The 17,192-nt window shown below is 39.5% G+C and overlaps 1 protein-coding gene across 1 annotated transcript in view; it reads right to left on the bottom strand.

The window, feature by feature from the left end:
* LOC308621301 (titin) overlaps positions 1 to 17,192 on the bottom strand; it is a 299,757-nt gene that overhangs the window by 66,368 nt on the left and 216,197 nt on the right. Inside the window, exons 238-264 of the mRNA XM_081241746.1 lie at positions 16,347 to 16,643; positions 15,960 to 16,244; positions 15,573 to 15,866; positions 13,936 to 14,235; positions 13,520 to 13,828; positions 13,241 to 13,431; positions 12,415 to 12,844; positions 10,791 to 11,099; positions 10,509 to 10,657; positions 10,390 to 10,422; positions 10,161 to 10,290; positions 9,772 to 10,071; positions 9,361 to 9,678; positions 7,719 to 8,015; positions 7,309 to 7,608; positions 6,909 to 7,223; positions 6,669 to 6,817; positions 5,436 to 5,586; positions 5,065 to 5,346; positions 3,423 to 3,725; positions 2,433 to 2,735; positions 2,054 to 2,335; positions 1,656 to 1,955; positions 1,260 to 1,562; positions 856 to 1,164; positions 461 to 742; positions 39 to 338 (exon numbers count right to left, since the gene is read on the bottom strand). Of these exons, the coding sequence (XP_081097872.1) occupies positions 39 to 338; positions 461 to 742; positions 856 to 1,164; positions 1,260 to 1,562; positions 1,656 to 1,955; positions 2,054 to 2,335; positions 2,433 to 2,735; positions 3,423 to 3,725; positions 5,065 to 5,346; positions 5,436 to 5,586; positions 6,669 to 6,817; positions 6,909 to 7,223; positions 7,309 to 7,608; positions 7,719 to 8,015; positions 9,361 to 9,678; positions 9,772 to 10,071; positions 10,161 to 10,290; positions 10,390 to 10,422; positions 10,509 to 10,657; positions 10,791 to 11,099; positions 12,415 to 12,844; positions 13,241 to 13,431; positions 13,520 to 13,828; positions 13,936 to 14,235; positions 15,573 to 15,866; positions 15,960 to 16,244; positions 16,347 to 16,643 (7,221 nt within the window). The remainder of the gene's footprint in view (positions 1 to 38; positions 339 to 460; positions 743 to 855; positions 1,165 to 1,259; positions 1,563 to 1,655; positions 1,956 to 2,053; positions 2,336 to 2,432; positions 2,736 to 3,422; positions 3,726 to 5,064; positions 5,347 to 5,435; positions 5,587 to 6,668; positions 6,818 to 6,908; positions 7,224 to 7,308; positions 7,609 to 7,718; positions 8,016 to 9,360; positions 9,679 to 9,771; positions 10,072 to 10,160; positions 10,291 to 10,389; positions 10,423 to 10,508; positions 10,658 to 10,790; positions 11,100 to 12,414; positions 12,845 to 13,240; positions 13,432 to 13,519; positions 13,829 to 13,935; positions 14,236 to 15,572; positions 15,867 to 15,959; positions 16,245 to 16,346; positions 16,644 to 17,192) is intronic.

Genomic DNA, 17,192 nt, shown 5'->3' with positions numbered 1-17,192 from the left:
GTAAAGCAGTACTTTTGTATCCAAAGAGAGCAACTTACATAGGGGATCCAGAGCCTTGATGGGCTTAGATGTTTGTACAAAAGGACCATGTCCATACTGGTTCTCAGCAGCTACTCGGAAGAGATACTGATTGCCTTCAGTAAGATGTTTAGCATAGTAGCTCTTTTTCTTTGATGTAGTTGAAAGAGGTGACCACTGGGCACTGGCAACATCTCTCCTCTCAACCACATAATTTGTAATAACAGAACCACCATCATCCAGTGGTTCCTTCCAAGTAAGGTAACAAGAATCTTTCCTAATTTCACTGACTTCCAGATCTCTAGGTGGCCCGGGCTTATCTGAAAAGTGTTAAGTAATGCAGTTATATAAGTGATTTAATCCAGATAAGAACTCAAAATGTATTTGGAGTTACTTTTATACGCTATTGCATTAAGTGCATCACAAGTACTAAAATTCTTACCTAATACAAGTACTTTTACGGAGACAGTTTTTGAACCAGCTGGATTCTCCACTGTTAAGGAATAAATTCCACCATCTTCATGGGCAGCATTACAAATTTCAAGCTTGCTACCAACTGGAGTAACATCAATTCTTGCTTTAGTTGGAGCCTCTCTGTCTTCTTTTTTCCAAGTTACTTTTGGGAATGGCACTCCTTTGATGACGGCACTGAGTCTTAGAGTATCACCAACCCTTATGTTTTGTTCTCTTGCCATGTTGGCATCAAGAATCAACTCAGGGGGTTCTAGAGTAAACAGAACAGTACTTACAAATTTGTTTTGTTAATATATTTTACACTTAAGCATAGACCATGAAACCTGTCTTCCTTGCAAAGGCAGCTGAGAACATTATACTCACCGAGTCTGTCTTTTACTAGCACTGGCTCGGGAACATGAGCTGGATCTGATTCACTGGCTACATTGACTGCTCTTACTCTGAACTTATAGGATTGACCATCCCGAAGACCCGTGACTTTATAGTTAGTTTCAGGACATGACTCAGGAGCGTGATTGGCTCTTTTCCATTCTTCATCTCCAACTTTCTGGTATTCAACAATATAACCCAGAATCTTGCTCCCACCATCATGACGTGGTGGCTGCCAGGTTAGATCAACTGAATTATGTGTTGTACCTATTGCTTCAGGATTAATAGGTGGACTTGGTTTCCCTACGTAATAAAAGAGAAAACCAAAAAGGAGTTAGAATATAGCTGAAAACAAAGTTGGATAAAATGAAAGCCGAAAGAATGCTTTAGTACTATACCAATTGGATCTTTAGCAAAGACTGGTTTGGATGGTGGGCTTGGGTCTCCAATGCCAATTTGGTTTTCTGCAGAAACCCGGAATTCATACTGACACCCTTCCAGAAGATCAGGAACCGTAAATTTAGTGTATGGATGGATAGGCTCTTTGGTAACTCTAGCCCATCGTTTAGACATAGTTTCCCTCTTTTCCAGGATGTAGTTCGTGATGGGCTTTCCTCCATCATTTGGCTTGTTCCAGGTGACTAATGCAGAGTCTTTGGTAACTTCTTTAACAATTGGCTGGTCAGGTGCATCAGGAACCCCTATAACAAACATTAGCAAAATATGTTAGGAACTTAATTCTTCCCGTTAACAATATCAAACATTGAATCACTGAAAAGAAATATGATGCATACTGAAACGATCTTTGGCTTTCATTGAATCAGACACCAGAGGATCACTTATTCCATACAGATTTTCAGCATGTATCCGGAAAATATAATCTTTTCCTTCAAGCAGTTTAGAAACTTTGCATGTTGTTTTAGCACTCGCAGATGTCACAGGCATCCAAACCTCTTTGCCCGCTTCCTTCTTCTCGATAATATAATTAGTAATTTCACTGCCTCCGTCATCTAAAGGTGGCTTCCAAGAGATAACCATGTAATCTTTGGTCACCGCATCAAAAACAACTGGTCCTACCGGTGGTCCAGGACGGTCTGAGGAAAAAAAAAAAAAAATCACACCACAAAATGTTATTTCCACTTCTGCTTTGGAAAGAACAGAATGTCTCTAATTCTTGCTAAATAATACTCACCAACGACATTAACTTGACAGAAACCCTTCCTGGAGCCTGTACTGTTCTCCACAACCACACAGTATTTGCCAGAATCTGAACGCTTGGCCTTGAGCTTCTCTAGAGCAAGTGTTGTTGGCGAGGTCTTTATATGAGTGCGATCATCTTCTAGCACATCAACTTCATCTTTGAACCAAGTAACCTTAGGCTTTGGTTTGCCTGAGTAACGGCCAGTGAGGGCAAAAGCTTCACCAACTCGAATCGTGAGTTTATCTCTGAAGTCAAGGTCAAGCATTGGAGGAGCTGAAATGTATAATTGTAAAGGGAAGTCAGTTTGATGTCTTAAGGTAAACCTATAAGTGTACACGTTTTCAAAGTGTAAGCTGCATTTGACACATACCTAGCTCATCCTTGCAAGTGATTGGCTTGGTGCAAAATGATGGTTTGCCTTGTCCAACAATATTGACGGCACTGACACGGTACTCATAGGTATCACCTTCTTTTAAGCCTTTCACAGTGTACTTCCTGCTAAGCAAGTTGTCATTTGTAACTTTATGGAACTTCTCAGTTCCAATGAGACGGCTTTCTAGGACATAGTTGATAATTTCGGATCCGCCATCATACTTAGGGGGATTCCAAGTCAAAGCAACAGAATCTTTAGTAACTTCTTTGACTTCTAGGTCTTCAGGACGCTCTGGTACAGCTGCAAGTGTGGAATGACAGTGAGACAAATGTCATGTTAAGAATGTAATAGAAAATGTAGTAAATAATGCTTTTTGAGGATTGCATTTAAACATTAAACTATTTGTTTTGATAAGTAACAAAAGAAATCTCAACATAAAATGAGTAGAGCTGAAAGGCACTCAGTACAATCTAATTTCCAGATGAGGAACTAGAGGTTCATTGAGGCCAAATAATTCAGCCAAGTCCCCCAGAGTTGGTAGTTTTAATGCTTTTTAATTTATTTAAAAAAATGTTTTGGCCACGCCACACAGCCTGTGGGATCTTAGTTGCCTGAGCAGGGATTGAACCCGCCTGCCACCCCACCACACTGGAAGCTCAGAGTCCCAACCACTGGACTGCCAGGGAAGTCCCCAGAGTTGGTAGTTTTAGAGTTAGGAAAATACTTCAGGTTCATGCCATTAAGCTGGAAATTAAAAAAAGAATCCATGTAGTATTACAGGAGGATTTGAAGAATCATATATATTCCCACAAGCTCTTTCACAGTCATGTTCAAATACTACCAACATCAGAGACTACGTATTTGCCTAATGAATGCTTGCCAAATGAATGAAATGTTTGGCATTTGTGTACCTACTTTGTCACTATAGTCTTCTACTAACTGAGTGAAGAAGTGACTAAAGATGAAATTGTTTTAAATTGTACTTACTTATTGGATCTCTTATGACAAGCGCATCTGTTGTCTCAACAAACGGGCCCATGCCAATACTATTTTCAGCTGCAATTCGGAAAAAGTAGGCTTCTCCTTGAATGAGACCCTGGATGGTGGCATTATGTCGGGTAACTGTGTATGTCACTGGGGTCCATGCTCTGTGGTCATCTTCCCGCTTTTCAATGACATAATTGGTGACTGGAGAGCCTCCATCATCTTCTGGAGAAAACCATGTCAGTTTGCAGGAGTCGTTGGTTAGGTTGTGAGACAGGAATGGTATTCCAACAGGACCTGGCACATCTGGAAATAAGAGGAAAAGGTTTTCAGTTGTTTGACATCAATGGACTGCTGGGCTCAATATTTGTTACCCTCTGTTTTTAAAAGGGAGACAAAAATGTTGTTATGGAAAGAGTGAGATTTTGTGTTTATTAATTGTTTTTCTTTCCTTGTGTCTATATTCAACCATATTTTTAAATGAAGTAGGTTTGCAGTAGTTACTGGTTGCCCCTGCTTTAGTAGAAACTGAAGGAACAGTTTTATACACACACACACACACACACACATATATATATATATATATACACACACACATACATACACACACACACACACACACACATATACATTTTTTTTTAGTAATTTGTGAGTCAGATAAGAGGGCAATATTGGGAGGAAAATGCACAGAAGGAGACAGGAGAGGGGTGAAGAGTGGCATGACTACTTTTGTGTCCAGTTTACTCTCCAGAGGGGAAAGGGGGAGAGAATTTTTTTCTGGGTGACCAGTGAATCTGAGCAGCACGGGAGACCCCGAATCTCAGAATGACCTTTGAGAGGTTTGGAATTTAACCTGGAAGTATACCAGTTCTTAAAGTAATAGCCATTGGACAGAAGACTGTTTAGGAGTTTGAAACAACCTAGAAGCTTGAAGGACCATTGCTCAATGAGATCTTTTTCCTCATGCCATTTCCATTAATGAAAGCAAAACCTGTTTTCATAATATTATGTTCAATAGAGAACTGGTTATTTTCACATAAAAACTGTGTGTTTGGAGTATGGTTGTGCCTAGAGATGTGCTGAGAGAGAGATCTAAGTGGGAGGGCTTCACTTTCTGAGCAAATCACTGGAGTGGAGCAGCCAGTGAGAGGCATGAACAAGGCTCGTAGAGTTCAACTCGATATTCAGTGGCTAGAAATGCAATATTGATAACCAAATATGACGCTTCTCTTCAATTAGAATACTGACACCTTCAAAGGGATTTTTGTCTTATTATAACTGACAGGTCCTATGATGTGAAAATGGTCAACCTTAGCAAACTGTTAAACATTCATGGACATTTGCAGGAAAGCTGCTTTTATGAAAACTATATAATAGCATAGTAAATGCTTATGGTGGCATGTTATATAAAAAGGCAGCACATAAGACTTTATAGTAGGAGTACAGCCATATAAAATATGGATAGGATAAAAAAAAAGGAGGAAATTTAAAAAAATGCTAATGGTGGTCAATGGGATTGTGGGTGATTTTTCTTATTTTCCAAAATATTTGTAACATGGTTTTTTTAAAAAAATAATATAGCTTTATTGTAGATGAAATAAAGTGTTATTTTTTAAAGACACGTGGACGAATTGAAAGTTGTTACCTAATACATCAACGATAATTGTCTTCTTTCTTTCCCCCCCTGCATTTTTGGCAAGAAGAGCATAGATGCCTTGGTGGCTCCTCTGGCAATTCTTGATGACCATGGATGAGCTAATGGCTGTGGTCTCAATGGTGGCCTCTTGAGGTAAAGCTCTTTCATTCATACTCCAGGTAACGGTTGGAGGAGGCTTGCCAGATACATAGGCGATGATCCGAATCACCCCTCCAGCATGGACCACAATTCTGTCCCTGACGCTGGCATCTAACTGAAGGTCAGGTAATACTGGAAAACAATTGAAAATAACAAATGTGCTTTTCGTTTCCAATCCAAAATGCAAATATTGATAAAATAATAGAAATATTAGTAAGTACCAATTCTGTCCTTCATTTCAATGGCATCTGTGACTTCTCCAGGTTCTCCGATGCCGGCAATGTTGACTGCTCTAACTCTAAATTTGTAGAATGCTCCTTCTTTTAATCCTGTCACAACAAGTTTTGTTCCTCTCACTTCTTTTTCTTTAGCCTAGGGAAAAATCACAAGCATTTTATAATTAGAATACAGTAGTCCTTTCTTATCCATGGTTTTGTTTTCTGTGTTCATTTACTTGAAGTCAACGGAAACCTAAAAGTATTAAATGGAAAACAATTCCACAAATAAACAATTCATCAGTTTTAAACTGCGTTCCATTCCGAGTAACGTAATGAAATCTCGGGCCATCCTGCTCCATCCCTGCCTGGGAAGTGAACTATCCCTTTGTCCATCATATTCACACTGTATATGCTACCTGCCCATTAATGAAGAAAAAACATAGTATATATAGAGAGAGCTCAGTACTATCTGTGGTTTCAGGCATCCACTGGGGTCTTGGAATATATCCCTTGGGAATCAGGGGGAGGACTACTGTAGTTTTTTGTTTTAATAGCTTTCCAAAGCATAGCAACAGCATATTTACTCTCTTTGGGAAAACTGTTGCCAATTTAGGTTCTAGGGATCAGATATTACAGGTAAATACTGAATGGAAGGGATTATGTTTTAAAATATTGTCAAGTGATTGAAAAAAAACTGTACTGTTTACTTGTTCCATCCTTTTATATATATATAGGTACATTTTATTATATAATTTGATAAAATAGGTTCTTTTTTGAATTTTATTTTATTATATAGCAGGTTCTCATTAGTTATCTATTTTATACATGTTAGTGTATACATGTCGATCCCAATCTCCCAGTTCATCCCACCACCCCCACCCCACCCCCGGCCACTTGCTTTCCCCTCTTGGTGTCCATTCGTTTGTTTTCTACATCTGTGTCTCTATTTCTGCCTTGCAAACTGGTTCATCTGTACCATTTTTCTAGATTCCACATATATGCATCACTTATTCCATCTTTTCAGGCTTTATAGCCAAAAGATAAGTTAACAATAACATGACTTAACTTTTGATTAGGTTTTTTGACCTAAGAGATGTTTTGATTATCAATTAAGTTATATGGTATTTTTCTGATTTCTTAATAAAAAAATACAGATAGGAGTTAATGGGATTGAGAATAACTACTAAATACTCAGTTTATTCATAGTACATTTCCATAATGCCAAGTGTTAGCTACCTTTTCCCATTCTTCTTTTCCTTCTTCTTTATATTCAACGATGTATCCCGTTATTTTGGATCCACCATCTTTTAGTGGGGGAGACCACTCCAAATCCGCAGATGATTTAGTCCAGTCTGTGACTTTGGGAAATGGAGGTCCAGGAGGGGCTGGAAAGAATCAGTATGCATTAGTATTCTTGACTTTTCCGTGGCACTTTTGCGGGGGGGGGGGAGGAAAAAGAATGGTTTTAAGGCTTACCAGTGGGATCTCTAGCAGTCACTGGGTCTGATGGCAGACTTGCTGGACCCACACCAGCAGCATTGATTGCGTATACCCGGAACTGATAATCAGAACCTTCAATAAGACCAGTCACTTTATAAGAAACACCCAAAGTCATGGTTTTGATAGGATCTCGGTTAACTCTCTTCCATCTCTTTGAAGTGGTGTCTTTCATTTCTAGCCAGTATCCTGTCACAGGAGAGCCTCCATCGTATTCTGGCTCTTCCCAGTTGACAGTCATGGAGTTTCGAGTCACACTGCTAACTGTTGGTTTATCTGGTGCTCCAGGGACAGCTGTGACAAAAATCACAGTGATTTATAAGAAATTTTGAAAAACACAAATAAGAATGACTTTGAATGTGAAACATGTCCGACTTACAGAAGAGGTTTCTTGCTGTTTCTGGTTCACTGTCAAGAGGTTCCCCAATGCCATATTTATTCTGGGCCATGATTCGGAATACATATTCATGGTCTTCTAGCAATTTTGGAATTGTGTACGTGCACTCTTTAGGTTCACTGGAGACATGCACCCATGTCTTCCTGTTAGCTTCTCTTTTCTCAATTACGTAGTTTGTAATCTTAGACCCGCCATCATCTTTAGGTGGAAGCCAAGATAATGTCATTTGATCTGCTGAAATAGATTCGAACTTTATTGGTCCCACTGGAGGGCCAGGGCGACCTAAAATGGTTTTAAAAAAGAAAACTTTATTAGGAGAATGATCTTAAAGACAGGTATTATGTTTATGGACAGAAAATCATGTAGTTTTAATAAAACCATGTAATCTTTACCAAGGACATTCAGCCTCATTTCCTTTGATGCTGTTCCCAGATTATTCACAGCTGTGATGGTATATAAGGCAGTGTCGCTCCTACGAGACTGTGGAATAACTAGAGTGCAGGTATCATCCACCACCAGTTTGTTGACATGGGTGTCGTAGACAACAGGTTCTTTGTTATCAGGCTTCTTTGGAGGAGCTTTAAACCAGGTTAGTGTCGGGAATGGCACACCTTTAATTTTGGCCACAATGCTAACATCAGTTCCTTCTTCAACCTCTATGAATTCTTTTAGCTCAATTGAAGGTGGGCCTAGATTATTAAAAAAAAAAAAAAGTTGGCATTAGGAACATAAAACAAACACTAAAGGATCGAAAGTAGAATTCACAGTGATGATAAAGTTATTTGATCTACTATAAGCAGGCTTTATAGCCCTACCTAACATAAAGAACAGATCTGTCTTCAGCTAATTTATACCAGTTTAGGGAACAGGCATATGTGGTCATCATCCTTTATTGATCTACATGTGGCTATGTATCAGCTACTGTCTCTCTCTTACCTGGCATCATTATGATTGTAGATATTGAAAAAGGGCAGAGAGAAGTGAAACTATAGTATCTTAGACTTGGGAGTTCTTTCATGATATTCCCTAATATTTATGCAGAGTTAATGAGGGGACCTACTTTGTTCGTTCTGAGATGAATTCCCCCTTTAAGAAATATAACTAACTGCTAGTAGAGGCAAAGCAATTTTCCATTTTTCATGAATTTAGTATAAGAATATGCACAGGGAGTAGTCACTACAGCTTTCCTATATTTAGAAGAGAGAACTAACAAATAACACAGCAGTAATGATGGTAACAATAATGAGAGGAAGAATTATTACCATATTTGTGTGGATATTTTATCTTTTTTTTTTTTTTTTTTGCTATACGCGGGCCTCTCACTGTTGTGGCCCCTCCCGTTGTAGAGCACAGGCTCCGCATGCGCAGGCTCAGCGGCCATGGCTCACGGGCCCAGCTGCCCCGCGGCATGTGGGATCCTCCCGGACCGGGGCACAAACCCGTTTCCCCTGCATCGGCAGGCGGACTCTCAACCACTGCGCCACCAGGGAAGCCCTATCTCTTAAAGTAGATATATCTTTTTCTCAAATAGAGAAAATCATGTAGTTTTAATAAAACCACGTAACTGTTACCAAGGACATTCAGTCTCATTTCCTTTGATGCTGTTCCCAGATTATTCATGGCTGTGATGGTATATAAGTTTCTACTTAAGAAAAAGAAACTCGGTTGTGAAGATAAATGGGTCTCAACAGTTGCTAAGCAAATAACTGGTTACTTTCTGCCCTTTTTGAGGAGCATGCAGAGGAACTGTTTTAACTTCTGGTAAGTAAAACAGCCTGCCATGGAGAAAAATTAGAGTAAGGAAATTCCAAACAGTATCTCCTTTCAGTAAAGGAAAGGTAATATGTAAGGAAATATGATAATTCTGTGGAAGTTGAGGGCTTGAGTGATTGGGTAATGGGCCCACGTCCAGACTCAACCCATGGTAGCTTCTGATGTACAGAGACATCTCTTTTTATTTTGGACTGTTCTTGAGTATCTAGGAAGGCATTCACGAAGAGGACATTCTCTGATAGATAACGCATTGGTACTTACATGTCTGGTCTTTGACAGTCGTGGGGCCAACAGTGGCTGAAGGTTTGCTGACTCCTGCGGCATTGACAGCTTTGACTCTGAATTCATATTCCCCACCCTCTACCAGGTCTTCCACCGTAAACTCCAGTTCTTCCACATCGCGCTTATTGCACTGTTTCCATGCTTCTTTCTTTGTCCCAGTAGGATCCCACGCAAGGCACTCAACAATATAGTGGGTGACCGGGGAGCCCCCATCATTCTTTGGGGGTTTCCATGACAGGTGTACTGTGTTCTTTGTTATGAGGCCAATCTTGAGTTTAATAGGGGGATCAGGAGGATCTTTAAAAATAGTTAAAGAAAGTATTAATCATTATTTATAGCAATATATTTCAAGTTTAGGAAGCTACTTTAATCTTAGACTTAAAAACTTACATATTGGATCTCTGGCAGTGGTCCTCTGAATGGTTTCCACGGGAGCACCAATACCAAAACGGTTTTGTGCCCGCACGCGGAAGAAGTATTCCTGTTCAGAGATGAGGTCAGGAACTACAAATGAAGTGCTTCCACAGTTTGGATTGACTTTAGTCCAAGCTTTTCCATCAATAGTCCTCTTCTCAATAACATAGCCTTTGATCCTGTCTCCTCCATCATCATCCGGCATCTTCCATGTAAGCCTGCAACTACCCCTTGTGATGTCACTGACTTTCAGATCTTTGGGTGGCCCTGGTGCATCTGTTGGATGCAAATCACAATATAAACAGTGGTGCCTTGTTTAAAATAATTTGTTCTTATTCCATAATAACTTTTAAAGTCTTTCTTACCCATGACTTTAACTCTGCAATTTGCAGTCTTTTGTCCTGCTTTGTTCTTGGCTGTGATGCTGTATTTGCCTGAATGAGATCGTTTACATTCCGGAATAATAATTACGGATGAGTTTTCAGCAGTCTCCAGCTGTACAAAGAAAATAGCAGTCATACACTGAATGAAATAATAGCAGTATTGAAGTCAATCCGATTCTGAATCATTTCAGTTTTTTGTTTTTTTTTTTACCTGTGCATCTTCAGGTATGTCATGAACCCCATCCTATTAGAAAAGAAGATAGTCAGTTATAGTGTAAATATTCCTTAGAGTGAGTCAATGGGAGATGCAGAGAATTATAATTTTCTTACCTTCATTGCCTTCTTTGCCTTTCCATCAAATTCCCAAGATGATTTTGGTGTTGGGCGTCCCTTGATGACAGCAGGAATCCTAATCTGTGTGCCAGCTTGACAAATCAGACAGTCTTGTGCTCCAATGTCAATGAAAATTTCTGGTACCTCTGTAATACCATGGATAATATAACAGGATTTAGCTCACCTTTTTCAAAAAAGTAATTGACATGTCTTCAACAAATGAATCAATTTCATAATAAGATCAAAAGATGAATACATAAATGGATTAAGGACTAGTACCTTGAATATCAGTGGCAGGGATCTCTCCAGTTGTATCACTTGGTTCAGATTCACCAGCTTCATTGACAGCTTTCACTCGGAATCTGTACTTCCTGAGCTCTTTCAAATTCGGCACCACACATTCACAGGTAGTTAGAAGTTTGTCTGGTTCGTTTACGCTTTTCCAGTCAGTAGTACCTTCTTCTTGCATTTCTACAATGTATCCTTTGATCGGACTGCCACCATCTTTGGCTGGAGGTTTCCATGCTAGTGAGATGCTTGACTTTGTTTTATCTTTGACCTCTGGGCGAGAAGGTGGCCCAGGTGGATCTAATAAAAAAATAAAAAATAAAAAAATCAGATTTTGAAGCCGGTGGGATGATAGATTTATATTCTATAAGAATGTTTTACTATACCTGATCATATCTTATTTTTAATCTATTAAAATATTAAAATAGGAATGCCAAAGGAATAAATTACCTTCTAGAGAAGAGAAATATAAGAAAATCTATTTTCATTTAGCATTAATGCTAAAACAAAGAAAGCAAACAACTAACTGGGAGTAGAAAGATTACTGACTAGCTCTAGATAGAGAAATATTCTATTTACACACAATCGGTGAAAAGCTATTTTACTTTTGAGATCCCTTTGAAGAGATTCTGCAATATCCTCTACTAAAAGCTTATTTTAATTTAACCTACCATAAAATTAAAATTAAAAAATGATTTCATCATTAGCTGGTAAACCTTTGAACACAAGCTAATCTTAAGCCCTTTACGGTAGCCATTGACCCTGTCCCTCATCAAGTGACAATCCATCACATTTCTGACAGTGCTTTACGATTATGGAAATTCTTTTACTCCATTCATCTTTTTAACCATAGCTCTTTCCTCTCCAGTGCCTAGGACAGCTCTTTGCACATAGCATATGTTTACTACCGGCTTACAGGATGAATGACTAATTCATTTTTTATATATGCTCTGTATAGAACTTAGATTATTTTAAGTCTTTTTAACAGATAGCTGAATTGTTTTTCCCACAGAAAATCCATTTATGTAGCAAATGAAATTAATCATTAAGGCCATGGTATTTTGATTTTTGAACTGATCTGCTCATAGATCTTTCAGAATTGTTTTTTTCTTTTATTTGACCTCACAGACTGTGCTTGAAGATCTTATATCTTTATTCAATATATACTATTGAAAATTTAACAACCTTTTGCTTTTGTTGAACTCCTACTGGAGGGTCTGACTGTTTAGTGAGGGAGATAACTTCCACAGTAGCTAATTAATGAGAGAGGTTTATTTAAGGTATGGGAACAGAGAGGAGCTTATAGTCCAGGGTCTTTATTATGGTGATTCCTCATACAATACTAGATTTAATCTAAGTGTTTAAACACTGTATGAGTTTTTGTATGTATGTGTATGCATATACCTGTATATGTACATATTAGATATGTGTGCATAGTGTGTGTGTGTATGTATACCCACATACATATATACTTCTGATAGTCTATATAAGTATGAAACTTTTTATTTTAATAAATAAAATAATTTGGCATAGAAATATACAAGAAATTTAGGAGCAGAACTATCCATTTAGTGGCTTTGCCCTTGATAAATTCCAGAAATGGAAGCATACTTACATATGGGATCTCCTGCAACAGCTAGGTCTGATGGTTCACTGGGAGAGCCAACTCCTGCAGCGTTTATTGCCATCGCTCTGAACTGGTATTTAACACCTTCAATCAAATGGGGAACATTAAATTCCACGCCTTTCAATCCCACTTTGGTTATCGGTGCTCGGCTAACACGTGACCAGTAGGCACCTCCCTCTTCTCTCTTCTCCAGCCAGTAGCCAGTAATTGGAGAGCCGCCGTTGTCCAGAGGAGGAGTCCACCTCACTAGCATCGACCCTTTGGTGCGCTCCAAAACTTCTGGCTGTCCCGGAGGTCCAGGAGTGCGATAAGGATCTTGAATGACCACTTTATCTGATTTGCATTCATCGCTGGTTCCATATTTATTCACTGCCCTAACTCGGAACTCATACTGACCATTGGGGATAAGTTTCCAGATCTAGAAATCAGATGAATAATAATTTCTTAAAAACAATATACTTACATTGATTTTCACTTGTTTTAAAATTCCAGTTATTTTGGTAGGGAAGACTGTAAAAAAAATACTTCTATAAACTCAGTTATCTGAGTTTCTCCACTCAAACATGGAGAAAGTCTTTTAAAATGAGAATGTGTAAATTTATTGCACCTAATAGTGGCTCTCTCAAGTAAAAGAGGATCTGTATATCAAAGTGTTTACTAAGTGGCTTTATGTGCAAGATGCTAAAAACTATACTTAAGCTTTTTGTGTGGGGTTTTGAGTTTAATCATTAAATTCCAAGGTCATGCTAGAATGGTGTTAATTCAGAGTTATGTCCTTTAAGTGTGCATAAGAAAATACTTAAGAAGAGTTTACCCCATATCTCCTCTCTACAGCAGTGTTGGTGACTTCTTCCCATTCAGCTTTCTTCCTGCTTGCATCGCGTTTGTCAATGACATAATGGGTGATTTCACCCCCACCATTGTCTAGAGGGGCATCCCACGTTAAGTGGCAAGATTCAGCTTTAATGTCAATAACAGCAAGATTTCTTGGTGGGGATGGACGATCTGAAATGGAACCAAAGGAGGCGATTGAGAAGCAAATTCTTAGACACTGGATTTCTTTTTTTTTTATATAAGAAAGCGTGTCACTTACCATATACTTCAACTTGGACATTTCGGAACACTGAGCCAAGGCGATTAGAAGCAGTCACCGTGTAAGTGCCTTTGTCCTCCCGGGTTGCTTTGGGAATGCTAAGCTCAGTCTTTGCCTCACTTCGGGATACTTCTTCCTTGGTTATCTTAAGTGCATCGGTGGGCTTTTCAATCACAGTTTCATTCTTGGACCACTCAATTTTAGGCATTGGAAGGCCTGTCACATCTGCAGGGATGTTAACAGGCTCTCCCGCCTTAACTTTGATGGTGTCTCCTCGAACAGACAGGTGCAACTTAATAGTTGGAGGCACTGCAAAGAGAAGGGAAAGGGGAAAAAAAATAGCCAAGTCATAAGGATGTTTGCTCAACCTATGAGATAAAGTGCATTAAAATGATTATTATGTTCAGATTCAACACCTTCATCATCTTGTATGACCACATTAAGAGGCAGGGATGGTTCGCTTTCACCAATTTCGTTGACGGCCTTGACACGAAACTCATACATTTGGTGTTCATCAAGATCTTCAACCAGAAGAGATGTGGTTGGGCAGAGTCGCTTGTTAACTCTTTCAAAGTCAGGTTTGTCATGACGCCGTTTTTCAATGATATAGCCTTGGATGGGGCAGCCACCATTACTGCGGGGCTCTTTCCAGTCAAGGTTGATAGTGGACTTGGTCCTTTCCGTATATGTAAGCCTCTCGGGAGACGTTGGAGGACCTTTAACCAGAGGCAGGTTGAAATGACAAGAATGAAATAAGTATTCATGTAAGAAACCACATTGCAATTCAGATTAATTATGTGAAAAATAGGTTTCTGTTTGGCATATTGTTACATCTGTCTTTAAAATCCTCAGAATATCTCAGTTAACAGAATTACAGGCATTCATATAGTCAGAATTTTTCTTAGTAAACCCTATAGTCAAGATTATTGATTAAAAATTGAGGTGCATGTATGCATTTTTATATTTAGCATTTTAGATATTTTACCTCTGTCAGTGGGAAAGCTTCTAATTTTAATGACCTAGGAGGGCTGTCTGTGAAGTTTTGCTTTGAATGACCAGCTGAGAGCAAGTGTTCCTTTCTTATTAACAGAAAATGGATATGTCTACTGAACATACATTGAACCATGTTGCCTCAAGTGTAGGTTTAACAGGGGGTGGAAAGGGAATTTATGTAATGCTGCTGTAGTTTTGTGTCCTGAAGGACAAGGTAGAAAGAATAAGCTTTGCATGGTGAAACTAGACCCAATCCACTCTTGACTATTATTGCAACCAGAAGCAGAGCTTAGTGGTAGAAGTCCAACTCTGTTCTGTTCTTTCTGGCACAACCTGAGCTGTAGTAGACGTTTTGAGATGAGCTGTTACAGTGAGGAGGTAATTTTGTTCCTGTTCTTGGGTGGTGGTGGTGGTGGTGGTGGTGGTGGTGGAGGAGGAATAACTCCTCTGTCTCTTGGGGAACGGGGCATCCTCAAAGACTTTGCTTTCTAGAATGGGATGTCAGCATGCATTACCAAGTGTGTGCAACATTAGGGCTTCCTATTTGTTTATACGGGTCAAGGAGATCTCCTTTGGTTGGTTTTCCATTCTTTGGTGGCTCTTTCTGGTTTTGGTGCCCCCTCATCCTTCCAGTGTGGGGACTACTTGAGGGCTAAAGGAAGACTAAAGCATTTACGCTAAGGCAGTTTTCTGTCCTGTAATCTTTCAAGAACAATGAACTCTCTTTGACTACTGAACTATTAAATTAATTACTCCAGTGTATTTTCTTACTAAGATGTAATATTTCTAAACTATTTTTAGGTTGTGCTAAGCTCCAGTGATTCAGGGTTTTCAGCACGCAAAACCATGCCCAGTTTTGTGCAAAAATTACATTGAAATTATTGTAAACATGGTATACTTGAAGTTGCTGGTAGTTATTTAGTTAACCTTTCTCATTATTCCAGCTATAGATCTTGAGACTGTTGGGAGTTTGAAGCCATAAAGCTCTCTATACATAAATGACATAACTAGAAGCAGTCAGTATTTACTTTATATACACAATGAAAACCTTCTTTTTTACCTAGTGGGTCAACTGCAAGAATTGGTCCTATTTCAACAGGAGGGCCACAGCCAAACTTGTTCTTGGCAGTCACACGGTACATATATTCTTGTCCCTCAAGGAGACCTGTGATGTCACATTTAGATCTCTCAGTCTCTATTGGTTGTCTCCAAGTATGCATCTTAGCATCCTTTCTTTCAATAATAAAGCCCGTGATATCACTTCCTCCATCATCTGCTGGATCAGACCAGTTAAGCAGACACATTTTTCTGTTTGTTACAACGGGTTTCAAATCAAGAACTGGACCAGGGACATCTGAAAAATAAAACGGCAACAAAAAAATCAATGCAGTAAGATAGTATCACTTAGGAAAAATCCTGTGGAAATCCATGTAATAATATTCCTTACCAAAAACTTCTACCCGGGCTGCTGCAAATTTAGAACCACAGCTATTGGTAGCTGTAATCACATATCTGCCATGATCTTTTCTTAATGCATTCTTGATAATTAGTTCAGATTTGGTTCCAACGTTCTCTATTTCAACACGGTCTTTATCCAGCTCTCCTTCTTCTATGGTCCACACTTTTGTTGGCACTGGACGACCAGTTACCACAGCTGGAATTCTGAGAGTCTTCCCAGCCACGATCTGTATTCCAGCCTTGACAGAAACATCTAGTTCCACATTTGGAGGCTCTGTTGAAAGAGAACAGTCATACATTAGCCCAAGAAAGATGGAAAAAAAAAATCTCATACTGGGAAAATGTCCATCATCTTATGTATGTAACTTTTAAGTACCTTGTGGTTCAGCCACAGTAACGGGTTCTGTTTCTCCAGGTGGTCCTTCACCTGCAGTGTTGACGGCGCTCACTCGAAGTTTGTAATCGGCACCCTCTCGGATTTCTTTGACAGTGTACTCACGGGCCTTGATCATCTTCTCTGTGCAGCGGGACCATTCATTTGTGCCAACCAGCTGCTTATCAACAAAGTAGCCAACAATTTCCCCACCACCATTGAAAGCTGGGGGTTCCCATGCCAGTTCAATAGTTGTGGAACTTGTGTCAGTGACTCTCGGGACAGGTGGCCCAGGTGGAGCTAGAATGAATGCAGACACAGAAATCAAAACTCACTGATGGGTACTTCCCTGGCGGCACAGTGGTTAAGAATCTACCTGCCAATGCAGGGGACACGGGTTCGAGCCCTGGTCTGGGAGGATCCCACATGCCGCAGAGCAACTAAGTCTGTGTGTCACAACTACTGAGCCTGCGCTCTAGAGCCCGCGAGCCACAACTACTGAGCCCAGGTGCCATAACTGCTGAAGCCCGTGTGCCTGGAGCCTGTGCTCCGCAACAAGAGGAGCCACCGCAATGAGAAGCCCACGCACCACAACAAAGGGTAGCCCCCGCTCGCCACAACTAGAGAAAGCCTGCATTCGGTACCGAAGACCCAATGCAGCCAATAAATAAATAAATAAATATTTTTAAAAAAACAACTCACTGATGGTTTTAAAATGTGCAGTAGCTTATGTGATCCCACTTTTTTCCCCCCACAGTGTATTGCATGTAATATGGGTAATTATTGCTTTGTGAAACTTCTAAGTTATAAATACAGATGTTTAAAATTTTACATTGCAACCTCAACATA

This window comes from Mesoplodon bidens, assembly GCF_964165515.1.
Source record: "Mesoplodon bidens genome assembly, chromosome: 8".
Taxonomy (NCBI): Eukaryota; Metazoa; Chordata; class Mammalia; order Artiodactyla; family Ziphiidae; genus Mesoplodon; species Mesoplodon bidens.
Note: the sequence above shows the minus strand (reverse complement) of the source record. Positions and strands in the feature narration are given on the sequence as shown.